Raw genomic sequence first — 21,128 nt, 5'->3', positions numbered from 1 at the left:
TTTACCTGTTTCTCAGTCTTGTTTTGACTTTTCTCAATTACGTCAAACGTTATTAAATCTTGCTCGATTAGTTTCCCCTGCGCTCAGAATCGGTTAGTACGCCTGCGCAAAAATCCGAAGACAAGCTGTTTAGTGGGTCCGTAGAGGCGTTACTGGTGGCTCAATTGATTTTGGTAAGTGTGTAATTTTTTTGCTAAACTACTTCATTATCTTCGTCACGGTGACACTTTCGGAGCACGCACGGATGCATTGGCAGGCCTGGCGGGCTAAGGGTGCAGAGTCGGTAAAAACAAGGCGGGTATTCATTTTAGATGCTAATTTAAGGGCGACGGTTTGTCTATGAGTCGGTGACGCTGTGACAAACCACAGTAACGTCTCTGGACTTTGATACTATCTTTCACGCAGTTGTAATCGGCCAGATAATCACTCCTTTTCATTTACACTTTTAAAGTTTGGTCGCCTGGAGCGTTGTCACCGTAAACAAACAGCTTACACAATTACCAATATCAAGGCCATTATCTGTATTGTGTGATCTGCGGGCGACTGTTAGTTAGTTTTTGCCATCTCATCATCTGATTCACATGTATGCTAAATGTCAAAGGTTGAGGAACTATTAAAGCATGAGTGACAAACATGTGGCGGGAGGCCCGAAACCAGCCCGCCACAGGGTACAATCTGGTCCATTCAATAAAATGTTTCAGTAAAATCTACATCTGATACACAAAAAAGGCAAAATACTATACAAAGACAACTCAATTACTAAAATGTAATCTCTGATTACTTACAACCACAGGCAGTTCTGTAAACATGTCTCCTGTTAAATGGGTGCTTCATAAAAAAAAACTAGCAAAACATTCTTAGTAGGTTATATCCAGTAATTTTTATTGGTCTGGACTACCTGGGACAAAACTGAGCTGTATGTGGCCCATGAATGAAAATGAGTTTGACAAGTTATTTGTGTCCCATGTCTTTGTTTGTTTTCCTACTAAAATACTTGGAAAATATGCCCTACTTAACCCTCTAATGCTAAGTGTATCGTTTTTGAGACTTCTACATCATCAGTGTGATGTTTTTTTTTTTTTCTTTCCCTGAAAACCTGAATAAAGTGAACAATACATTTTTAAGCAATACACTGTTTAAAAATGCCAGATCTAGCATAAACTATACAAATTAAAACTCATACATGCATCATCGTTATTCAGAAATTGACAATGCATTTAATGATGATAATAATGATAATAATAGTAGTAATAAGTTCAATAAACAAAGAATTGGTTTTCTTGCATTTATTTCATGGTTCAGGCTTTACAGGGTGAAAATTACTTACATATAATTGTTTCTTCTTTCCTGTACAAACTTCAGTCATTGCCCCCTTATTATAGTGTCTCATCCGCTACGTACTTCTACATATTCTAGCCAAATATCATTGCATTGTAATTTCAGATAAAAAAAAACATGGAAATTAGATTTAATTCAAGGATAATTACACCTTTAGTCGTGGGGTGTAATATGAAAATATTTATGCAATAATAAAGAGTAGACAATAATAATGCTAGATAATCTACTCATAGCTGCTTATACAAATCAGCTCATAATCAATTGTGATAAGGAGTGACACACGCTGGTTCTCCAGGTAAAAGCCACAGATTGAGCTATGATAAGCTGATGAATACTTTAACGCAAGTCAAAATGAAATAAAAAAAAAAAAATGTTATTTTAATGTTGTAGCAGGTTACTTTTTTACTGTAGCTGTCAAATATTTTCTTCAAATGTCTACTTTAGAAAAAGTATAAAGTTGATCAGCAGTCAGTGTTGACAGCTTTTTTTCTTCTTCTTTTTTTCACTTCTGGCTCTGCAGATGTAGAAAGCCAGACTCTTGTGTGCGTTGCACAGATGATTGGCTGCTGTGGTTGTACATTTTTTTTGTTTGCTTTTGGTTCTTCATTTATAAGGAGTCAGAAGTCAAATGCTTTTAGGTGATTCAGTTTTAAACCAGATGGGCTGAACCACAGGAGGGGACGCATTCACTCATTCTTTGGCAATGGAGACAAGTTAGTATTTTGTGATCTTACTTTAAAGGTGACTGTATAGAAAAGCCAGATTTGACTCCCTCTGTGTAGCACGCTGTAAACTGGCAAGTGTTTTTGTTTTCAGTGTAATTTCTATCTTCATTGCTACACAGAAGAGAACTTAAGAGGCAAAAGTAGGAACTTGAAAAATAGTTACACAGTAGACTTTATAAGGAAGATCAAACATTTCGTACGTGATGCTTTTGTTACATTTGATTGCACCTTCTGCAGTGTGAGCATAACTGAAGCCTGGCTAACTTGTTTGACAGGTGGTAAAACCTGATAATTGGATCACAATGAAAGCAAAAGTTTGAAATTCTTTTCCTTTAAACCTGTCAAGTCAAGTTGATCCTTGACTTTGGATTTCAATAAAGGTGGATTATGTTGTTGTTTGTTTATAGCATTGCACTGCAGTATGCTGTAACCTGCTTAGAAACGACTTGTGTTTCTGTCTTCCAGTGAAATCTTAGAGTGTGTAGTCAGAGCGTCAGACTTTATCCACCATGCTGGCTCTGTCCAGATGTTCCACAGCTTTGAGCTGCAGGCTTGCCCTGCGCTGCTCTGCCCTCTCCGTGAGGGGCTCTAACCCAGGCAGCCAGCCCTCCACCACAGCCAGGCCTCAGTTTCTAAGGACCCAGGCTGCCCCGTTTCACCAAAGTAAAGCCAAAGCCAGTCCAGACCCAAACAAGATCCATTCAGGCAAGGACATATTTGACTGCTCCCTACACAGTTAGCCAATCTCTGTCACAGCCCAGACTTCAGGTTTGTTCACCTGTGCATGGCAACTCTTTTTTTTTTTTTTTTTTTCTTTCTTTCTTCTCACTTACCGTACACTGGAATAACTCCATGTTGAAATGTTACAAAAACAAGCAAGTTAAACGAGTCATTTAATAACTCAATTAACGTCAGATTGGAGTTCCATACCCGGAGTTTACCAACCCGTCGGCAATTAATTGATAAACCTGTTCTCAGAAAATGAAATTGCTAAGAAAAACAAAACAAACCACATTTAAAGATTTTCAGTTCTGGGAAATGATGATGTATTATGTTTTAAATAATTAAAACAATAAAATAAGTAGTTGCAGCCTGATGTTATGGTGCGATATTTTCTAAAAGACGTCTGTGAGAGAAAACAAACTGTGGTTAGCTGTGCTTTATCGAGAAATTTGCCTGCAGATATTTGTGTGTGAGGAATTTAATCGCATGTGTGAGTTTTAGATAAGAGTACAGTGGCAAAAACAAATGCACACTCGCAGACTACACTCTGCACCATATTCAAATAAAATGGGCATGCTGGGTCTTGTTGAGATGCAATCTCAGTTGAGATGTGATGTCTGCACATCTAACGGCTACCACTAGCATTGTGAAATTTTGTACTAATAAAGAACAGTCCCTTATGCTCATGTTTCTTCTTCTCAACATGCTTTTGCTTTTTTGTCTTGCAGTTTTATCCTCTGCTTCTGGGCTAGAGGGGGAGCTCTTTGAAATGGGGATGTGGGCTTTGGGTCTGGGTGCCGTCGGAGCTGCCCTAACCGGGATCTTCCTGGCCAATACGGATCTGTGTCTTACTAAAGCTGCCAATGCAACGCTGCAGTACCTTGAAGAGGCTGATCTGCACTCCACCATGGGTGGTAAGAAAGCGTTCTGATAGGGTACAAAGTTACGTAAGCACTAGAATCGGCCACATGTGGTTTCCTTTCTTCGTGCGCGTTTTCACGCATTACACATGCAGCGAATGAGGTTTTGTGCAGTACGTAAAGTGAAGCCACTTTCTAGAATTTTCTGGCAGATTAAATCATTGTAAACTTTGGTCAAATTCCTATGCTGTGCTTAATGAACATCGTAAAAGAGATGCTCCATGTGACAAACTCTATTAGATTTTTTTTTTTAACTGTGGCATTCAAAATCTTTGTGACTTGCATTTAATCGCTAATGCGTGAGGTCAAAGATTTGATAAGAAACAGTTTAATGTTGGTTTGTCTGCAGATGACAAGGTCATCAAAGCAAAGAGCCTGTGGGAGATGAATGGGGCTGTGGTCATGGCTGTAAGAAGACCTGGATGATTTTTGTGCAGAGAGGTGACGCTAAAAGTGTCTGTGAATGAATATTGTCTGTTTCCACTCAACTCTAAGTTCATGTGATGTGATTTTTTTTTTTTCTGCCCTCTTTTTGGTATGATTTGTCTCACTGCAGGAGGCCTCTGCGCTGTCCTCTCTGAAGCCCCAGCTGGAAGAGCTCGGGGTCCCTCTGGTTGCTGTTGTGAAAGAGGACATCGGCACAGAGATCCGGGACTTCAGACCGCACTTCGCTGGGGACATCTATATAGATGAACAGGTTAGCAGCTGTAGATAACAAGTAGGCATGCTCAGAAAAAATGTGAGAATAATCTGAGAGTTCCTGGCTGAGCTGAAAAACCTCTAGCATCGAGTTCCAGTTTAGGCTTAAGCAGGAAAGCAATGCCGTAGCTACCTTGTAACCGTAAACCCCTCTGAAACCGTATGGTGTACTGAAATGCATGTCGAGTCCTCCTGTGCATTTCAGGCTACTTTTTTGAATTTATTATTTGAGAGAATAATAATATTTGCCATAACATCCAAAAAAGTAATCATAGCATCAATATAAACACTCACAAATGTCCATATTCCTCCTAATTGCTGAAACGATCGGAGTTGAAATGAAGGAATGTACGAAGAAATGGAAAACTTCAGGGACAAAACCCCTGAGGAAAAAAAACAATCAAAAAACCAACTGACCACAACAAAGAGTGAGGACCCAGGAGGCGCATCTTTTTGTTTTTATCGGCCGCCACCGCATATAAAACAGAAGGACACGGTCACACTGGCACGTAATGAACCAGAAAAATCTTAAACGCTGGCAACAACGTTGGCCACTCGCTTAACTTACATTGTAGGCTCTGCAGAGATTCACTGCAAAAGTCTAAATCAACATGCTCATAGTCGTTATGATCACTTGCTTATGTTTATTTGCCATGATGGTAACATGAGTATTGTTATGTGTCAGTTATTAATGCAGATAAATTGTTTGGCTTTTAAATATTTACACCCACAACAGCAGGGGAGGCCTGTTTGAAAGTAAGGTAATTGTTCGTGTGAAAGGTTGTGATAGGCTGAAGTCATCGCCGCTGCACTCTTTGGTGTTTTTCTCAGTGATCTCTTTTTCATTCTTGGCATGAGTGCATCTCTAATGAGATCCACCACACACATTATCCACGCACGATCTAATCTGTCGCGCTTCATTAGCTCACTGTCATTAAGCTTTTCAAGCATACATCTCCTCTTTGTCTTTCTGCCTCCTAATGGTTTTTCTAATGGGAGCTCTGTGAATAAATTAATCCTGACCAGCATCTTGTCTTAACTGCAAGGGGCCGTTTTACTGAATGTCCTGCCAGAACCACAGTTACAAGTACCCCTGTCTTTTGTATGATCTTTAATCCCAAATCAAGCAGCAGTGCAAACTGTTAGGGATTGCTTGTTGACAGGAAGAGTGTTGGGTCGTGAGATTGCAGTGATAAATCAGTTTGAGTAGCAGTCAAATAATGCTACTATAATTGCTGTATGCTGTGTATAAATGAGGCTAACTGAAACTAAAATGTGCATTGCAGAAACGTTTTTACGGCCCAGTGCAGAGAAGGATGGGAGGCCTGGGGTTCATTCGCCTGGGAGTGTGGCAGAACTTCATGCGAGCCTGGAGGTCTGGGTACCAGGGCAACATGAATGGAGAGGGCTTCGTTCTCGGAGGGGTGTTTGTCATCGGACCAGCAGACCAGGTAGCTTCCACAGATTTGGCTCAGTGATGCTTCACAAAACTCGTCTCTATTTTTAAGCACATGTTTTGTTTTTTGGCAGGGCATCCTCCTGGAACACCGTGAGAAAGAGTTTGGCGATAAGGTGGACACGGCCGATGTTCTAGAGGCTGTTAAAAAAATTGTACCAGTGAAATAATTTTCGTAGCACGCTTTTATTAGATCAAAACTAGAATAGCAAATTGAATATTTTTAACCTCATGCAGAGTTTCAGTCAAAATCTACTGAAATAATAATCATATTGTTCTGGTATTTATGAAGTCTGTGTTGTTTAATATCATAAGATGCCGCTGACTTTTGCACATGTAATTTGCTGTTGGTTATGAAAATCTAGCCACCTACAAGCTAGATTCTTGACACGGGTATGAAAATGTTAGGGAATTAAAAGCATCACTTCCTTTTAGGTACAGCAGCCATTTATTTAAGGTCACTTGAAAATCAGATGCTTTAATCTAATGGCTGAATTAGATTACATCTGAATATAATTGTGAAACATTTGAAATGTTGACTCTGTCTAAAAGCTTAATTTGCTTCTACTGGTCAAGCTCTCAAACACTCCTTTGACATAACAAGAGTGTGCGGTCTGTGTGTGATAATGACAACTTCACTCTAAACTCTTGGTTGAGGGGAGCAAGTTTGATGCCCAAACACACACACACGCTGCTGCTGTCGTCATGTTGAGGACTGTTTGTGGTGCCTGATGCAGGTGTTGCTCGCTTTTGTATGACTGTGCGTATGAGAGAGAATTTTATGCATCTGCACATTTGCATACCAGCTGCAGAATAGTGAATAAAGACCTCATCCAGTATCTCCATGTTGCTATTGTGTTTTTCTTTTTCTTTAAATGTAACTTGTATATTGGTTAAAACTTGGTCTAATAAAACAACTTACACAGCTCTTATGAAAGTTTTCAGAGAACTTTAGTATTTATTTTTTTTTTGAGTTTTGAACATTTAAAACTTTATCCTTGAAAGCACAAAAACAAACCCCCAAAAATTCCTCTGCATGATATCAATGCTGATGACTGTAGATAGTAATTTCAGTTGGCAAAGATTTGAACCTGGATATCTAAGATTGGGTTACATAAGTGCATAATTGTAATATCATTTTAGCAAATAATATTTAAAAAATATTAGATTTATGAAAATGTTCTTGTCAGGAACCTTGGCATTATTAATTACATCAGTAAGGTCACCAGAGAAACTGGTCCATGCTTCATTAAAGCAGGTTATATTGTAATGGTCCATTTGTGGGACTCTCCATCAGTACGATGACTTCAACTGTTTCAAAATGCAACAGCCAACATCCCTATAGGTACATGAAAATATAACCACATTACCCCATTGAAGTGATAGCAGGATGAACCCATGCTACCCATTCTTGTAATTTGGCAGGTTATTTTAACCATGTCTACATGATGAAATGCACTGAGCTATCAAAGATTTACATTAAACCAGCTGAATGATGTACTTAATAAAGTGGCCAGTGTGTATAAACACGAGGCAAAGTCCTTTAAATTGTCCTTGTGGTAGCTCCTATATATACACACACACACACTTGTGTATCTATAGCTCTCTATATTAATCAGTAGTCATGCAGAGGAGCTTTTTACCACTAGGTAAGGCAAGCAACTGCTTGGGGCCCCCAGGTCAGTGGGGATGGACCCAGAGGGCTGCCAAACTTTAGGTTACAGCAGTGGCAAAGTTAGCAGGTACACAGGGAGAGATGTGATCACATATACTTTGTTTACTCATCTAACAGAGCAGCCTAATCCATCCTGCTCTGACTGTGACGTGACCACATCATAGTGTGAATTTTTTTTTTTTATGGTGTCAGATTAAAGTTGTGAATGTTCCAACCACCAAGATTCAGTGGTTTTTAAGTTAGGTTAAATGTTTATCCTCATATCTGAGCTGTTCTGCTGAAATATTCACTTATATGGTGATAATAACCGGTGTTAAATATTACTGCATGAAACAAGCATGCTTGGGCATTGATGTTACACATTTTATTCTATTGCTCAGATTAAAATACATCCCACGTCAAGGAAATATACATTTCAAAACAATACAAAACAGAGGGAGAAAACACAAATACTGATAAGTCTACATGTATGTGAGTTGTATGTATATAAAATAACCAAAACATTCATGGAGTGTAGCATGACATGACTTTTGCATGCGTGCCTTCAGTATGCAAAGTTGTAAAACACTGAAAGAACTCTGTGATCTAAAATGTTACTGTCAATAAAAGCAATGGCAAAAAAATGAATTCCAAAAATAAAGTGTGTGTTGGATTTATTTTACATCTTCAAACTTGTAGCTTTGTATTCAAGACAATGGATTTGGTGGAGAGGACCACTTGTGTTAAAATACACAAAAAACAAACTGTTTTTGCACAAGTATGGCAAAAGGTCCATTTGCTAAAGCTGAAACAAAAACTTTTAAAAAGCTACACACTTCCTCAGTCCTTTACCCGTTTCATCTTTGGCTGGCTCTACAGGTGTGACATGATACGGTGGTAAAACACAGTCACAAGCTGGGACGATGCAAGTTTCCAAACGTGTCTGAATGCCGACTCAAACCCCTCAGTTTTGTTCTTAAACGTTTGTGCACCCAAATGCGAGTAGAAAAGGAGAAAGATGGGAAAGCTAGCAGACCACAAATGATTAAAAATTAGCAGACGCGAAGCCACGATTCAGTCAGCATTATCCAGCATGATGAAGACTCACAAATATCAATATACACTTGTAAAAGCTCCTTTAAAACAGCAACACAAATCCAGTTAATTCCTACAGCAGCACAGCAAACACATCACACAGTAGATGCAGTCAGCATCGTAACAAAAAGGTCTTCAGTGGCCACTGCAAACACTCCTACATATAGACTATAGTAGTGATGCCAAGTGTGAAACACTGTCCTGCAGTGCATGTGATCGTGTCAGTGTCTAATTCAAGCAGGGGACTCAAACAGAAGCTTCTGTTTACATGGATGAGATGAAAGGGAGTGAAGTGTTCATATGAAAAGCCAATTTCTCTCCAAAACAAGAAAGCCAATAGTTAAAAATACCACTACGTCCACCTTCATTTGAGTTTCAAGTAGCAACACTCTCCTAAAGTTTGGTGAATAAAGCTACTGAATGTTGGAATCGCACATTAACACAATCACTGTGCACTGGTGTCTGTACAAAAAGTCCATTGACAAGAATACAAATGCTGTGCGGTTAATGCCCAACATCTGTCCACAAGTCCACAACTATATCTAAGTGTCTTGATGGAGATGAATTTTGGTGATCTATACAATCTTACTGTGGTCACATTTTAACCAACATACACAAAACATCACTTTATACTAACACTGAATCCGAGCTGGTAATTTGCAACAGTGATAAATCAAACTATAGGAACACTCCTCTAATCTGATAGCTGATTGGTCTTGAAGCAGGAGAAGCTCCTAGTCATTTGCAATAAATTACAATATATATATATATACACACACACACAATCCTGTATCAAGAGGAGAGGACATTGTTTCCAAGTGCATATGTGGGGCCTTCTGATGCATTCACTAACAGAGGCATACATTTTAATTAAAATCTTTAAAATCCCTCATACATGTGCTTCATAGCTTCTACATTATATGTGCTTTGTACATAAATATATCCAAGAAAAATATAATTATTTTTACACCACTAAGACACCATCATCACTATCTAACTACACTGGAGACACTGCGTTTGGAGAGCTTGATCAACAATGTGAATGACTTTTGATCAAAGACGCTCAAACTCGGCCGGGCTGTCCACATTAACAAAGCAGCAACAAACACTGTGCACACACAGCTACCATGACCTATAACCAGGAGTTTACTATTTTGACCTGTCACACAACATTTACCAATGTCCTTTGGTACAACAGGACATCAGTGGCTCTCACGCTTTTGACAATCAGGCTGTTTTGATGTCTCCCAGCCCACTTCAGGTCAGGTGCAAACACTAAAAAACCCACAAACTGTGAGTTAGTATTCACATAACAGCAGCAATACATTTAAGATCATTTAAGATCTTTATCAACGAGATCAACAGCATTTCTACTTCCTCATGTACACAGACAATATCCTCTTTCCACCGAATGCCACCACTGAAAAGCACAATCACCTTCAAGCAGAAAACAAAAAACCCCAGGCTGCCACAGTACATATTTACGCTGATGAGAACCACAGTTTGTAGTGTTGACTGATATAGGATGTGCTATTTGCTGTATAAAGACCTTTGCCACAGGTGCTGAGCACCTCATTACTTTGACTAAGAATATGAAGGGCATAAGTACACTTAGAGGAGAGTAGAAGAAGGTTAGAAGCTGCACTGGGTAACAACAGGCATGGTACAACAAAACAGGAACTTCAACAGGAGTCTTGCTATTTAGAGCGACTTAATATACAGTTTTCTTGGGGCAACTCGGTTGGTGGCCTCAAGATTTAACATAACGGTCAGTGCGAAATATATGACACTGGAATATACACTGGAAAGAGTGGGAGCACAAGGCCAGAAAAGACTGTTACATTCAGAAGTTACACACATGATCGATAAGCAAGAGTCTTCATTTTAGCTGAATCAGAAATGAACCTGAATGCAACGCAAGATATTGTCGGGTCGAGGACAAATCAGTAACTTCATGAATAGCCACCCAAAAGCTCAGCTGTGACCAGCGGAAGACAGAAAACACACCACAAAACAATAAACTAAAAAAAACCCCTAAAAAAACCAACAAACAAATAAACAAAAAAGCTAAAATCATTTTGTCGTTTTGTCTTCCCTCATGAGCGCCATCTATATACAGACAACGTTCAGTGATCATTCTTTTCAAAGTCAGTAAATCCTGAAAAAAAAAAAAGAGCCTTTACAAAACAAAACAAAACAAAACAACAACAAAAAAACCCCTGCAAATATATTTTATTTAACCTTCCAACTGAATCCAGAGCACAATGTGTGTGTGTGTGTGTGTGTGTGTGTGTGTGTGTGTGTGTGTGTGTGTCAACATATGCATGGAAATGTGCTGGCTGCTCCTACAGGCCTTTGTTGAAGTAGACAGTGGTGATGTGAGGACTGGTCTTTCGTATCCTTTCTTGCAGATCTTCTTCCAGCCCGCTAACACTCATAGAGCTACAAAGAGATGGTCCAGCATCATTAAAAGGCAGCCAAGTTAAACAACGCTAGATATAGACTGAATGAGTGAGGTGAAAGTGGCTACTGGTACCTTTTCTGAGGGAACAGGGCGCAGCACAGAGGAGTTGCAAACACCAGGCTGAAATCAAGAGATGAAAACAGGAATGTTTTAGATGTTGTTACAGGTACTTTCTAAGTGAAGTTAAAAATATCATTTGATAAAAGGATACTCTCACTGACAACAAGTCTACTTTACTCACCACAAACCGACTAATCCCACCTGGACTGGAGCGTTAAGAATTGGGAACCGCTGTAGAGAAACCAGATAAAAATCAGGGACACATACATATCAGATGAGTTTGTCTTTGTAGAGCGTCCACAGACACAAGCATTCAGTGTGCGTGCAATATGTGGAATGCGGTGCGACTCTTTAACCTCATAAAATACTAGTATGTCCGGTAAATCCACTCAGTAGAAACAAAACAGTACAGCAAACACGGATGCAATTTGCTTACCTTCATGAAAGCTCTCTTCTCCAGAGCATTCATGATGACAGGGGGAATGGCTGTGAACAGAACAACAAGTCAGGTGGCGATTTCTGCTTCAATAGCAAAACAGGAAACTGTTAGTAAGGCTCGGAATGTGTGAGGTGAAGATAAATTTTCTAATATATTTTTGGTGAGTGATGATCATGACGTTTCTTTGAATATTTCAGGGGAAAAAAAGTCAACATATATTCTCTTAACTTTGTGTTTGCTGTCTAGCGGCTCTTGAGATAAATATCTGGGTCATAGGCTGTTAAATGATGAACACTATACAGGGGTAGGCAGCAAAACAGGGAAACTAACCAGCCAGAAAACTCCATAAGGCAGAGAGGAGCTGCAGTTTCAGCTGATACTGCTTTGCAGGTTTGTCACTAATGCATGCAAAGTAATGACCAAGCAGAGAAGGTCGACGTTACCCATTGCAGGCATCGCCATCCCAATCCTCGACACCACCACCTGCACGATGGCCTGTCTGGCAGCATTTGGAGACTCTCCTAACCGGTTTCCATTCTCATCAGTTACAGGGATACCGTACTTTAACTCCCTGACAGAGGGGAAAAAGAAACATCATGTAAATCTGTCATACCAGCTGTTCTAATAGGCCACTGATTAATATTTTAATCAATACTTTAGTGACCTCACCTCTGCCTCATGAAGGGAATGTTGATACAGTTAGCAGCAGCAACAGCAGCAAAAGGGACAAACCGGCTGATGATTGGAGGGAGACGCTGCAAAGAAACAACAAATTTAGGCAATCAGGATCGCATCTCAGAGCAGGGAATGTGTATTTGTTTTATCTTTGGTTTACTTCATGTTTTTTGCACTTGAAACAAATGTATTACCGTAGCTAGAGACTTGAGTCCCAGTGCAGTGACTACGGCTCCAGTTGTAGCACTGGCGTAAGCTGCGCCGAGCTGGCTGCGAGGACAAAATTATCACAAGTTACACACTGAGAACCCACATCCCTTTTGAGCACTTTCATAAGTGAAATAGAGCCAATTATGCATCACCACATGAAGACAAGAGCTCAGAGTCTACAAGTTAAGCTAAGGTGAATCAATGCAAAGTTTATGTGGACCAAGAAATGTGTGAAGTCATGTATGAATATTTAAAAATGAATGAGAACATCCTCGCAAATAATTGCAAAACAGAGCATTACTATATGTGTTTCACTGACTGCATGCTTGATCCATAAATATGCATTCACATGTTGCTGTTCTTCATAAATGCATGCATTCGATGCATTTTTGCAAAGTCTGGAAGGGGCAATTTATTGCAAATATGCTGACCTGTTGTCAACAAGGAGCACGTAATCTAAGTCAGCATGAGATCACGGTGACACGAGGCCGAACATGCTTAACAGTGGAACGTAATACCGCTGTGAGGGAGAGGACAGCCGCTCCCACAGCCTCCTCACAGAGACTAGTTTAGACGTGGGACAGGAATGATCAAGAGGGGAAGGGAAATGAGAAGTCCTCCCTACTTCACGGTGATGGGTGCGTCTCCACTGCGGTTGGTGTAGTTGACGATGGCGTTAAAGGACTGGTTAACCCACTGCCAAAACACCACTGCTGGAGTAGTCCTGCAAAAAACATGAAGGAACAGCGATAGTGTGTTTGAGGAAGTGAGATTTCACGCTGCGTGTTCGGTGCCATTTGCGCTGTGGCAAAGAAGTGACACTACTTGAGAAAGTACCTGCTAGCAACAAACACTTAAAAAAAAAAAGAAAGAAAAAAAGAAAAAAAAGAGGATGCAAACAAAACTACTAAGTAACCTACAGATGCATTCAGCCATAACCGCATACAGATTAGAAGTTTGTGTGGACCCTCATTTCAGACTTGTGTTCCCAGCAGATAACATCTTCATATAAAATCAATCAGCCCATAGTCAAGTTTGAATAAAATTCACATGCAAAAGATACAGATCATCTTGATAGGGTATGCGTCACAATTTTATCCATGTGACCTAAAAACCAAATGGTCCTTTAGCACAGTTTACAGGCCTCCAGAAATATATGCTGAATTTCAACTTTAACTTAAATCACCTAAAATATTCATATTGGTATTAAGAAACCCCCCAAAGCACTCTCTCTCTTCTTTATTATACCAATTTTAATATATAAAACTATAATATATAGACTTTAAAATGTCACCCTATGGTGCCCTCAAGTGGTAGGATGCAAAAACAACATTGTGGTTGATGGTAGTGCACGATACATCCAACCTGAACCTGAGTAATACACTTAATACGACAAAAATGATAGAGACTTAATTGTTAAATATTAAATTAACAAAAATGTGAAAAAAATACTTAAAATAAAATGTGAACTATTAACATAAAATTTTAAAATAAATCAGTTTTTAAAAATATGGCCAATAATCTATTATTTAGTTTCACCGTCTATTTCTGTAACTACAAAGAGTATTAAAAGTCATTTCAGCTTTACTTTGTATCATATTGCGTATACTTTTATTGCAGATCAAACTGTTGCTCTAACATGAATTGATCACATAGCTTATTAAATGGTCACAGCATAGCGAATTATCAGTAGAATTAAGAGCAACAGATTATAGAAGCAGATTATAGTGAATCATGTGTTTAAACCTGAGCTGTACCTGTAGAAGGTGAGCATGCAGCCTGTGATGGACATGTTCATTGGCACCTGAGCAGACATCCGGCCAATCACAAACATCTTCTCCCCTGTGTCGGGGTGGAAGGCAGAGTCATAGATGTATTTGGCTCTCCAGAGCTCATCCTCCGTCAGACCAGGCTTCATGATCCCAGCTCTGAAAAAGTCATAACAGTACAGCGCTGCAGTACGAACTCTGCTTTCTTTCTTATATGTGAAAACAAAACTGGATGCTACCACTTTATGGACAGGGAGTCTCCAACTGGAGAAAACAAGCCAGCACATAATCTGGTTCAAAGCTCATTCCTATCCATGCGTTACTCAGATCTGACATACTAGCCCGCTTCCCAAAAAGTGGGGACGTTGTTGTAAAATGCAAATAAAACAGAATGCAATGATTAGCAAATCTCATAAATCGATATTCTATTTACAAAAAACAACATCAACAAAAAACACATCAAATATTTAAACTGAGAAAATGTACAACTGTAAGAAAACTATTAGCTCATTTTGAATTTGATGGAAGTAATGGGTCTCATGAAAGTTGGAGTAGGGGCAAGTAACACCAAACAGCTGGAAAACTATTTTTAACAAATTAGGTTAATTGGTAATATTTTAGCAACATGATTGGTTATTAAAAAAAACACCTTAAAGTGATGGGGTTTCTCAGAAGTAAAGATGGGCAGAGGCTCACCATTAAATAATAATAAAAAAAAATTTAAAAAAATACAGCATCTACAAATTGTGGAAGAATTCAGAATAATGTTGCTCAAGGCAAAATTGTGAGGAATTTTAATATTTCATTATCTGTAGAACATAATATCAAATGATTCAGAGAATCTGGAGAAGTCTCTGCGTGCAAGGGACATGGACATGAAAAACTGGATATCTGTGATGTTCGGGTACTCAGATGACACTGGAAGCATGACTACGTCCTTGAAATCACTGAACAGGCTCTGGAACACATCCAGCCATCCACAGATACCGGCTAAAGCTTTATCGTGCAAAGGACAAATCATACGTTGACGTGATTCTCTCAGTCTTCATTTAAAGGTGGAAAAGTCCTCTGTGGTCGGACCAATGAAAATTTGAAATTCTTTATGGAAGACGCGTGCTCAGTTCAAAAGTTTGCATCAGTACATACACTGAACAAAAATATAAACGCAACACTTGTGCCGCTGAACTCAAAGATCTGAAACATTTTCTATATGCACAATAGACCCATTACTCTCAAATATTGTTCACAAATCTAAATCTGTGTTAGTGAGCACTTCTCCCTTTACCACACCTCACAGGTGTGGCATATCAAGGTGCTGATTAGACAGCATGAATATTGCACAGGTGTGCCTTAAACTGCCCACAATAAAAGGCTACTCTGAAATGGACACAGTTGTGTCTTCCTCGGGGGGGGCGATCCTTGCAATATGGGGGCGTGCATCATCATGCTGCAACATGAGGGGATGGTTGTGGATGAATGGCACAACAATGGGCCTTAGGATCTCATCGTCGTCTGACCTCGATGAGGACGACGAGCATTCAGATGAACTTCCCTGAGACAGTTTCTGACAATTTGTTGCTGCAGCTGTCTGGGTGGCTGGTCTCACATGATCATGGAGGATAACATGCTGGATGTGAAGGTCCTGGGCTGGTGTGGTTACACATGGTCTGCGGTTGTGAGGCCGGTTGGATGTACTGCCAAATTCTTTGGAAAGGCCTTTGGCGACAGCTTATGGCAGAGAAATGAACATTAATTTCACAGACAACAGCTTTGGTAGACATTCTTGCAGTCAGCATGCCAATTGCACACTCCCTCAATATTTATGCCGTCTAATCAGCACCTTGATATGCCACACCCGTTAGGTGGGATGGATTATCTCGGCAAAGGAGAAGTGCTCATGAACAACATTTGAGGAATGGGTCTTTTTTGTATTTAAAAAAATGTTTCAGATCTTTGAGTTTAGCTCATGGAAAATGGGAGCAAAAACAAAAGTGTTGCATTTATATTTTTGTTCAATGTATGAAATTGCCAGCTAGCACATCTGGAAAGGTATCACCATAAAGATATATACGGGTTTAAGAGCAACGCATGCTCCATCCACATGACTTCTTTTAACCCTAACCCTTGCATATTTCAGCAAGACGATGCAAAACCACACACCGCGTCCACATACTTAACTGGACTGCTGGCAGTCCAGACCTTTCACCAACTGAAAACAGCACGAGATGAAAAATATGACCCCAAAATGTAGAGCAGTTCAAATCCTACATGAGCCAAGAATAGGACAGCATTCCTCCCCTAAAATCCATAACTGGTCTCCTCAGTTCCCAGAAGAGAGGATGCAACACAATGGTAAACATGGCCCTTTTACGTTTTTGAGACATTTTGCTGCCAGTAAATTCAAAATGAGCCAATAATTTTCTTAAAATTGTACACTTTCTCAGTTTAAACATTTGATATGTTTTATATATCCTATTGTGATTAAAATATGGGTTTTTACACAGTGTCTTTTGGAATAAGGGTTATACATTCCTACTCCCTCCTTTATATCTTGACCTTCTCTACCTGTAGTTCTCCACAGTCACTCTGGCCTCCTCCAGAGTCTCAGAGGACAGCAGGACGTTCCTTGGGTCCGTGACCATGAAGAAGTGCTTGGCGCGGCCCGTGAACGTGCCTTGGTCCCATCTTGGCTCCTTGATGTTTATGTTGCGGGACACCTCTTCTGACATCCTGGCTTCTTCACTCAGAAATTTTGATTAGTGCTCAGGCAATGAGACACAAATGTACAACGCTGCAGAAAACATCAAGTCAGAAGAAAAAAGAACCATATGAGTTGGATTAACTAATGCATTTCTCGAATAAAAAACTTGCCAAAACATTTTATAGGCAAGAAAAAAAACAAACATACCCTGAATGTTATTTTAAAATTTTGTGCATGCACAAATATCACAGAGAGCAAAGTTTGAAACCCCATAAGTATGGCGACCTGATTCCCAGCCCTACAAGTGTAATTATTGTAATGAAAAACGCTGGCGGCAGAGATAAGCCTTCATCCGCGTTTCACTAAAAGCTGTGCTGTATTCCAGAGATACATTGTGCTAACGAAACCCTCCACCTTTACTGTACAGGACACCACCCTGTACAATGACAGAGTTATCTTTGAGGAAACAACCCTTATGCATTTCCAGGCATTCGAGATTTACTGCATTCCTCATCAGTCAGTGCTTTCTCAAGCCTAAATAACACTTTCTGTTTGCTGTATTAAATTAAAACCACAATAAATTGTTGTTTTGTCCATTTGTGGGTTCCCTATAAGCAGCTCTTCGCTTTCAGTGCAGTCCAAATTAAAATGTGAGCTGTGTCTGTTAGTACAGGATAAAGTAAAATTAAGATGATGTTTTTATCCATTAAATGCCCACACCACACCAAAAAGCCCACAGTCACTTAAAAATCCAAGTTGGACTGTACAATTTCAAATAAAACAATACCTCACTTGTAATATAACTATTGACCTCTTTCAGATCAAACTCTTTATCTCTGTGCTGTTCACATTATGGCTTTTCACCACAGCGTTAACTGGATAGCTTCATCCAGCACTTAGGCCATAATTAAGTAAGACACTGGGGGGCACAGCAGTGTGGAGAGCTTGGTTTGTTCTTTCTGGCATGAAGGTCACAACTACCAAATTGATTAAAAAAAAAAAAAACACCTTAAAGAGCGAGATAACACCTGATACCGTGGATAAATAGATAACAGAGAAGTTGGCTATTGCTTTGCTCCTTCAAACTATGTGTAAAGTACATGAGCCTACAATCGCCTCACTAGCGAGACAATCACATGAATGGTGTTTGTCATACCGAAATAGCTGATTAAAGAAAACCGCGACAAACACAGTGGCAGATGGGTTTGGGGATGTCACGACAGGCGCCCCAGTTCCTGTCACCAAGCAGGCTGCTAAACGGCTAGCGAACACGCTAGCAAGGTAGCCGACAGCAGCACTACAAATCACGAACTGGAGAACAGAAATACCCACTGTTGTTAATAAAACTGAGTTAAATGTAAAACAAAAACAAAAAACCCAAAACACATGGAAGAACAAACAGATTTCTAATGTCATCAAAACAATGCTAACTAACTAACGTCCCTTAACCAGCTAGTTTACAAGCTAGCAAGCACATTAGCACCTCAGTTAGCGTTGTAAGGACAAATACGGAGATAGAGCGAGCGCTAATTTAATCAGGATCTGATCATTATTAATCAGTGAAGTGAATTCAGCAATCACGGGAACATACCTGCTCTTAACTCCCTGGTTTTTGAAAATGTATGACCTCTCAATATCACAGCAACACCGGGTAGACATATGCTGCCTTCGCGTACTTATTGAAATATAGTAACATAGCATTTTGAAAAAAAAAAAGAGGGTCGGTAAATAATAGGTGGAGAAAGTAACTATCAATAGTGTTCTGTATATGTTCTGTGTTACTCATATGTGGTTTCATTACAGATATAATGCCTACAGTGATAAAATAGTGGGAATTAAAATGCGTGCCAGACGGTATGTGGACGGTCAGAGACTTACTGCACTCAGTTGCAGTATGATGAATGTCTATTCTATTCTATTGTTCTTTATTAAATACAAGAGTAGAAAATATAAGTAGAAAATATAAACGTGTGAGGTATTTATTCTATATTTAATCAAAAATATAGAATAAATCATTTAAATGTAGTCAAACTGTGCACATGAAGCAGAGGGTATAAAACAAAAACGAGCTTCTAAGCTGCACGTTAAGGCAGCTCCGTACGGAGAAACAGGAGGGGCGGTGTTTGTGGTGAAAGACTCCTGGGCGTGGGAGGAAGATCACGCAGGATTGGCTAAAAGCTGACGGGACAGGGGAGGTGTCCACTTCCCAGAAGTCCTTACTGTATTTAATTTATTATACTCAAAGTGTTCAATAGTCTTGCTGTATCAGCTCCCTGGTATCTGTGTAGTTTCAAAAGCAGCCCAAATTCTCTGATAAAATGAATGCAATTTAAACAATTTGTGATCATTAAAATAACAAGAAGGCTAATTTATAGATAGAAGTACACAGCTAAAGAGAGACGCATTTTTGTGTGGTGTGACAGTATATTTTTCAGTGATTTTATGCACAGCTGAAGGGTGTACAATGTACACCATCCTTATAATTCCCCCAAAGGTGGCAGCATTTCTACCCCCTGAAAGCTGAATACTTGTGTTGCTTTAACAGGTTTCAAGTGGAGTTGCAGTTGGTCACAACTCATCAGGAAACTGACAGACCTGGGCATCAGTTCCCTCATCTGCAAATGGTTACTGGACTTCCTGACCAACCGCCCCCAACATGTCCGGCTGGATAACCGCTGCTCATCAACAATCACAATGAACACCGGTGTACCACAAGGCTGTGTGATGAGCCCTTTCCTCTACTCCCTCTTCACCCATGACTGCAGAACAGCTGATGGTTCCAACACCATCATTAAGTTTGCAGATGACATCACGGTGATTGGCCTCATCAGTGACAACGATGAGGCCGCCTACAGGGAGGAGGTGGATCGTCTGGCTGAGTGGTGCAACAGAAACAACCTGCTGCTTAACACTGAGAAGACCAAGGAGCTCATCGTGGACTACAGGAGGAATGCTGACCCACATCCACCCACCTACATTAAAGGGACGGCTGTGGAGCGTGTGAGCAGCTTCAAGTTCCTGGGTGTCCACATCTCCAAGGATCTCATCTGGACGACCAACTGCTCCAAGCTGGTCAAGAAGGCTCACCAGCCCCTCTTCTTCTTGAGGACTCTGAGGAAGAACCACCTGTCCTCAGACATCCTGGTGAACTTCTACGGCTACACCATTGAGAGCATCCTGACCAACTGTATAACAGTCTGGTACGGGAACTGCTCTGCCTCGGACCGGAAGGCGTTGCAGAGAGTCGTGAAAACTGCCCAGCGCATCACTGGAGCACCACTTCCTGCCATAAAGGACATCTACAGGAAGCGGTGTCTGAAAAGGGCTGGGAAAATCATAAAAGACCCCAGTCACCCATCACATGGACTCTTCACCCTCCTGCCCTCTGGGAGGTGCTACAGGAGCCTCCGGACTAAGACCACCAGGTACCGGAACAGCTTCTTCCCCACAGCTGTCAGACTCCTGAACTCTGCCTCCTGACATCTGACCCACGTTAAACTCATGGACTGAACATACACACACCCACAACCACCTACACACACACACACAATGGACAACCGTACCCTCAAACACACAATAATAACATGGACTGAACCACCACTCACAACCACTAGAACTTTATACAGCCTCTGTAGAAATTATCCACATATCTCACTTATCTTAACTGCACTACTGTATAGTTCTGTGTAAATAATCATTCTGTAAATACAATAATTTTTAATCCTACAACTGTTTATAACTTGCATAGTTCACATTTCTGTATAACTGTATATCTCATATTTCTGTATAGTTTTTTTATTTCATATTTATATCCTGTTCATAGCCTGTACATAACTTGTACTCACTACAGCCTGTACATACTTATAGTTATAGAATATTCATAACATACTTCATACCGTGTACATTATAACATACCATAATAGACCCATTTCTGTAATATACTTACATATCTATATTATTGCTAATATATATTGTAATATATCTATCACGGCTAAAGCACTTCTGGATTGATGCAAACTGCATTTCGTTGCCCTGTACCTGTGACATGTGCAATGACAATAAAGTTGAATTCTGTTCTATTCTATTCATATTTAACACGTTTTATTACCTATTTATTAGTCTGTTTATCCACTGGTTTTTAGTTTATAGGGAAACGGGTTGCATAATTGTGCTTTCTCATAAAAAGAAATGCTTATTTAG

At 39.9% G+C, this 21,128-nt stretch overlaps 2 protein-coding genes across 6 annotated transcripts; one reads left to right on the top strand and one right to left on the bottom strand.

Annotated features, from left to right (window-relative positions):
* The first annotated feature begins 62 nt into the window (after window positions 1-62).
* Window positions 63-6,702, top strand: selenou1a (selenoprotein U 1a). Of its 4 annotated transcripts, none has more exons than XM_013275569.3 (7): window positions 85-173; window positions 2,529-2,768; window positions 3,515-3,700; window positions 4,056-4,147; window positions 4,263-4,403; window positions 5,692-5,856; window positions 5,936-6,700. In XM_013275569.3, exons 2-7 carry the CDS (start codon window positions 2,573-2,575, stop codon window positions 6,029-6,031), a joined length of 876 nt encoding a protein of 291 aa, XP_013131023.1. In that variant the 5' UTR covers window positions 85-173; window positions 2,529-2,572; the 3' UTR covers window positions 6,032-6,700. The 4 variants fall into 4 exon arrangements, with proteins under 4 accessions (XP_013131026.1, XP_013131023.1, XP_025753593.1 ...); XM_025897808.1 differs by lacking the exon at window positions 85-173 and adding an exon at window positions 1,912-2,051 and having other exon boundaries at window positions 5,936-6,702; XM_013275572.3 differs by lacking the exon at window positions 2,529-2,768 and having other exon boundaries at window positions 63-173.
* Window positions 6,703-7,878: 1,176 nt separating this feature from the next.
* sfxn3 (sideroflexin 3) lies at window positions 7,879-18,635 on the bottom strand. Of its 2 annotated transcripts, XM_013275568.3 has the most exons (12): window positions 18,520-18,606; window positions 18,085-18,239; window positions 16,793-17,018; window positions 14,216-14,386; window positions 13,084-13,182; window positions 12,443-12,518; window positions 12,243-12,328; window positions 12,017-12,144; window positions 11,571-11,620; window positions 11,316-11,365; window positions 11,147-11,194; window positions 7,879-11,052 (listed from the first exon to the last, which is right to left on the bottom strand). In XM_013275568.3, the coding sequence occupies exons 3-12, from the start codon at window positions 16,954-16,956 to the stop codon at window positions 10,956-10,958; spliced, it is 969 nt and encodes a 322-aa protein (XP_013131022.1). In that variant the 5' UTR covers window positions 16,957-17,018; window positions 18,085-18,239; window positions 18,520-18,606; the 3' UTR covers window positions 7,879-10,955. The 2 variants fall into 2 exon arrangements, with proteins under 2 accessions (XP_013131022.1, XP_005456596.1); XM_005456539.4 differs by lacking the exon at window positions 18,085-18,239 and having other exon boundaries at window positions 18,520-18,635.
* Window positions 18,636-21,128: the final 2,493 nt, after the last annotated feature.

This window comes from Oreochromis niloticus, linkage group LG13 (genome assembly GCF_001858045.2).
Source record: "Oreochromis niloticus isolate F11D_XX linkage group LG13, O_niloticus_UMD_NMBU, whole genome shotgun sequence".
NCBI lineage: Eukaryota > Metazoa > Chordata > Actinopteri > Cichliformes > Cichlidae > Oreochromis > Oreochromis niloticus.
The sequence above is the reverse complement of the archived record's forward strand: the minus strand, read 5'-3'. Positions and strand labels throughout refer to the sequence as shown.

Bases quoted from the DNA above. Each gene is read 5' to 3' on its own strand.
- sfxn3 (XM_005456539.4), bottom strand. From the start codon at position 16,956: ATGTCAGAAGAGGTGTCCCGCAACATAAACATCAAGGAGCCAAGATGG. The intron at 12,329-12,442 runs GTAATACATTTG...GTTTCTTTGCAG, and splicing joins GACTCAAGTCTCTAGCTACG to CGTCTCCCTCCAATCATCAG. The intron at 12,145-12,242 runs GTGAGGTCACTA...CCCCTCTGTCAG, and splicing joins ATTCCCTTCATGAGGCAGAG to GGAGTTAAAGTACGGTATCC.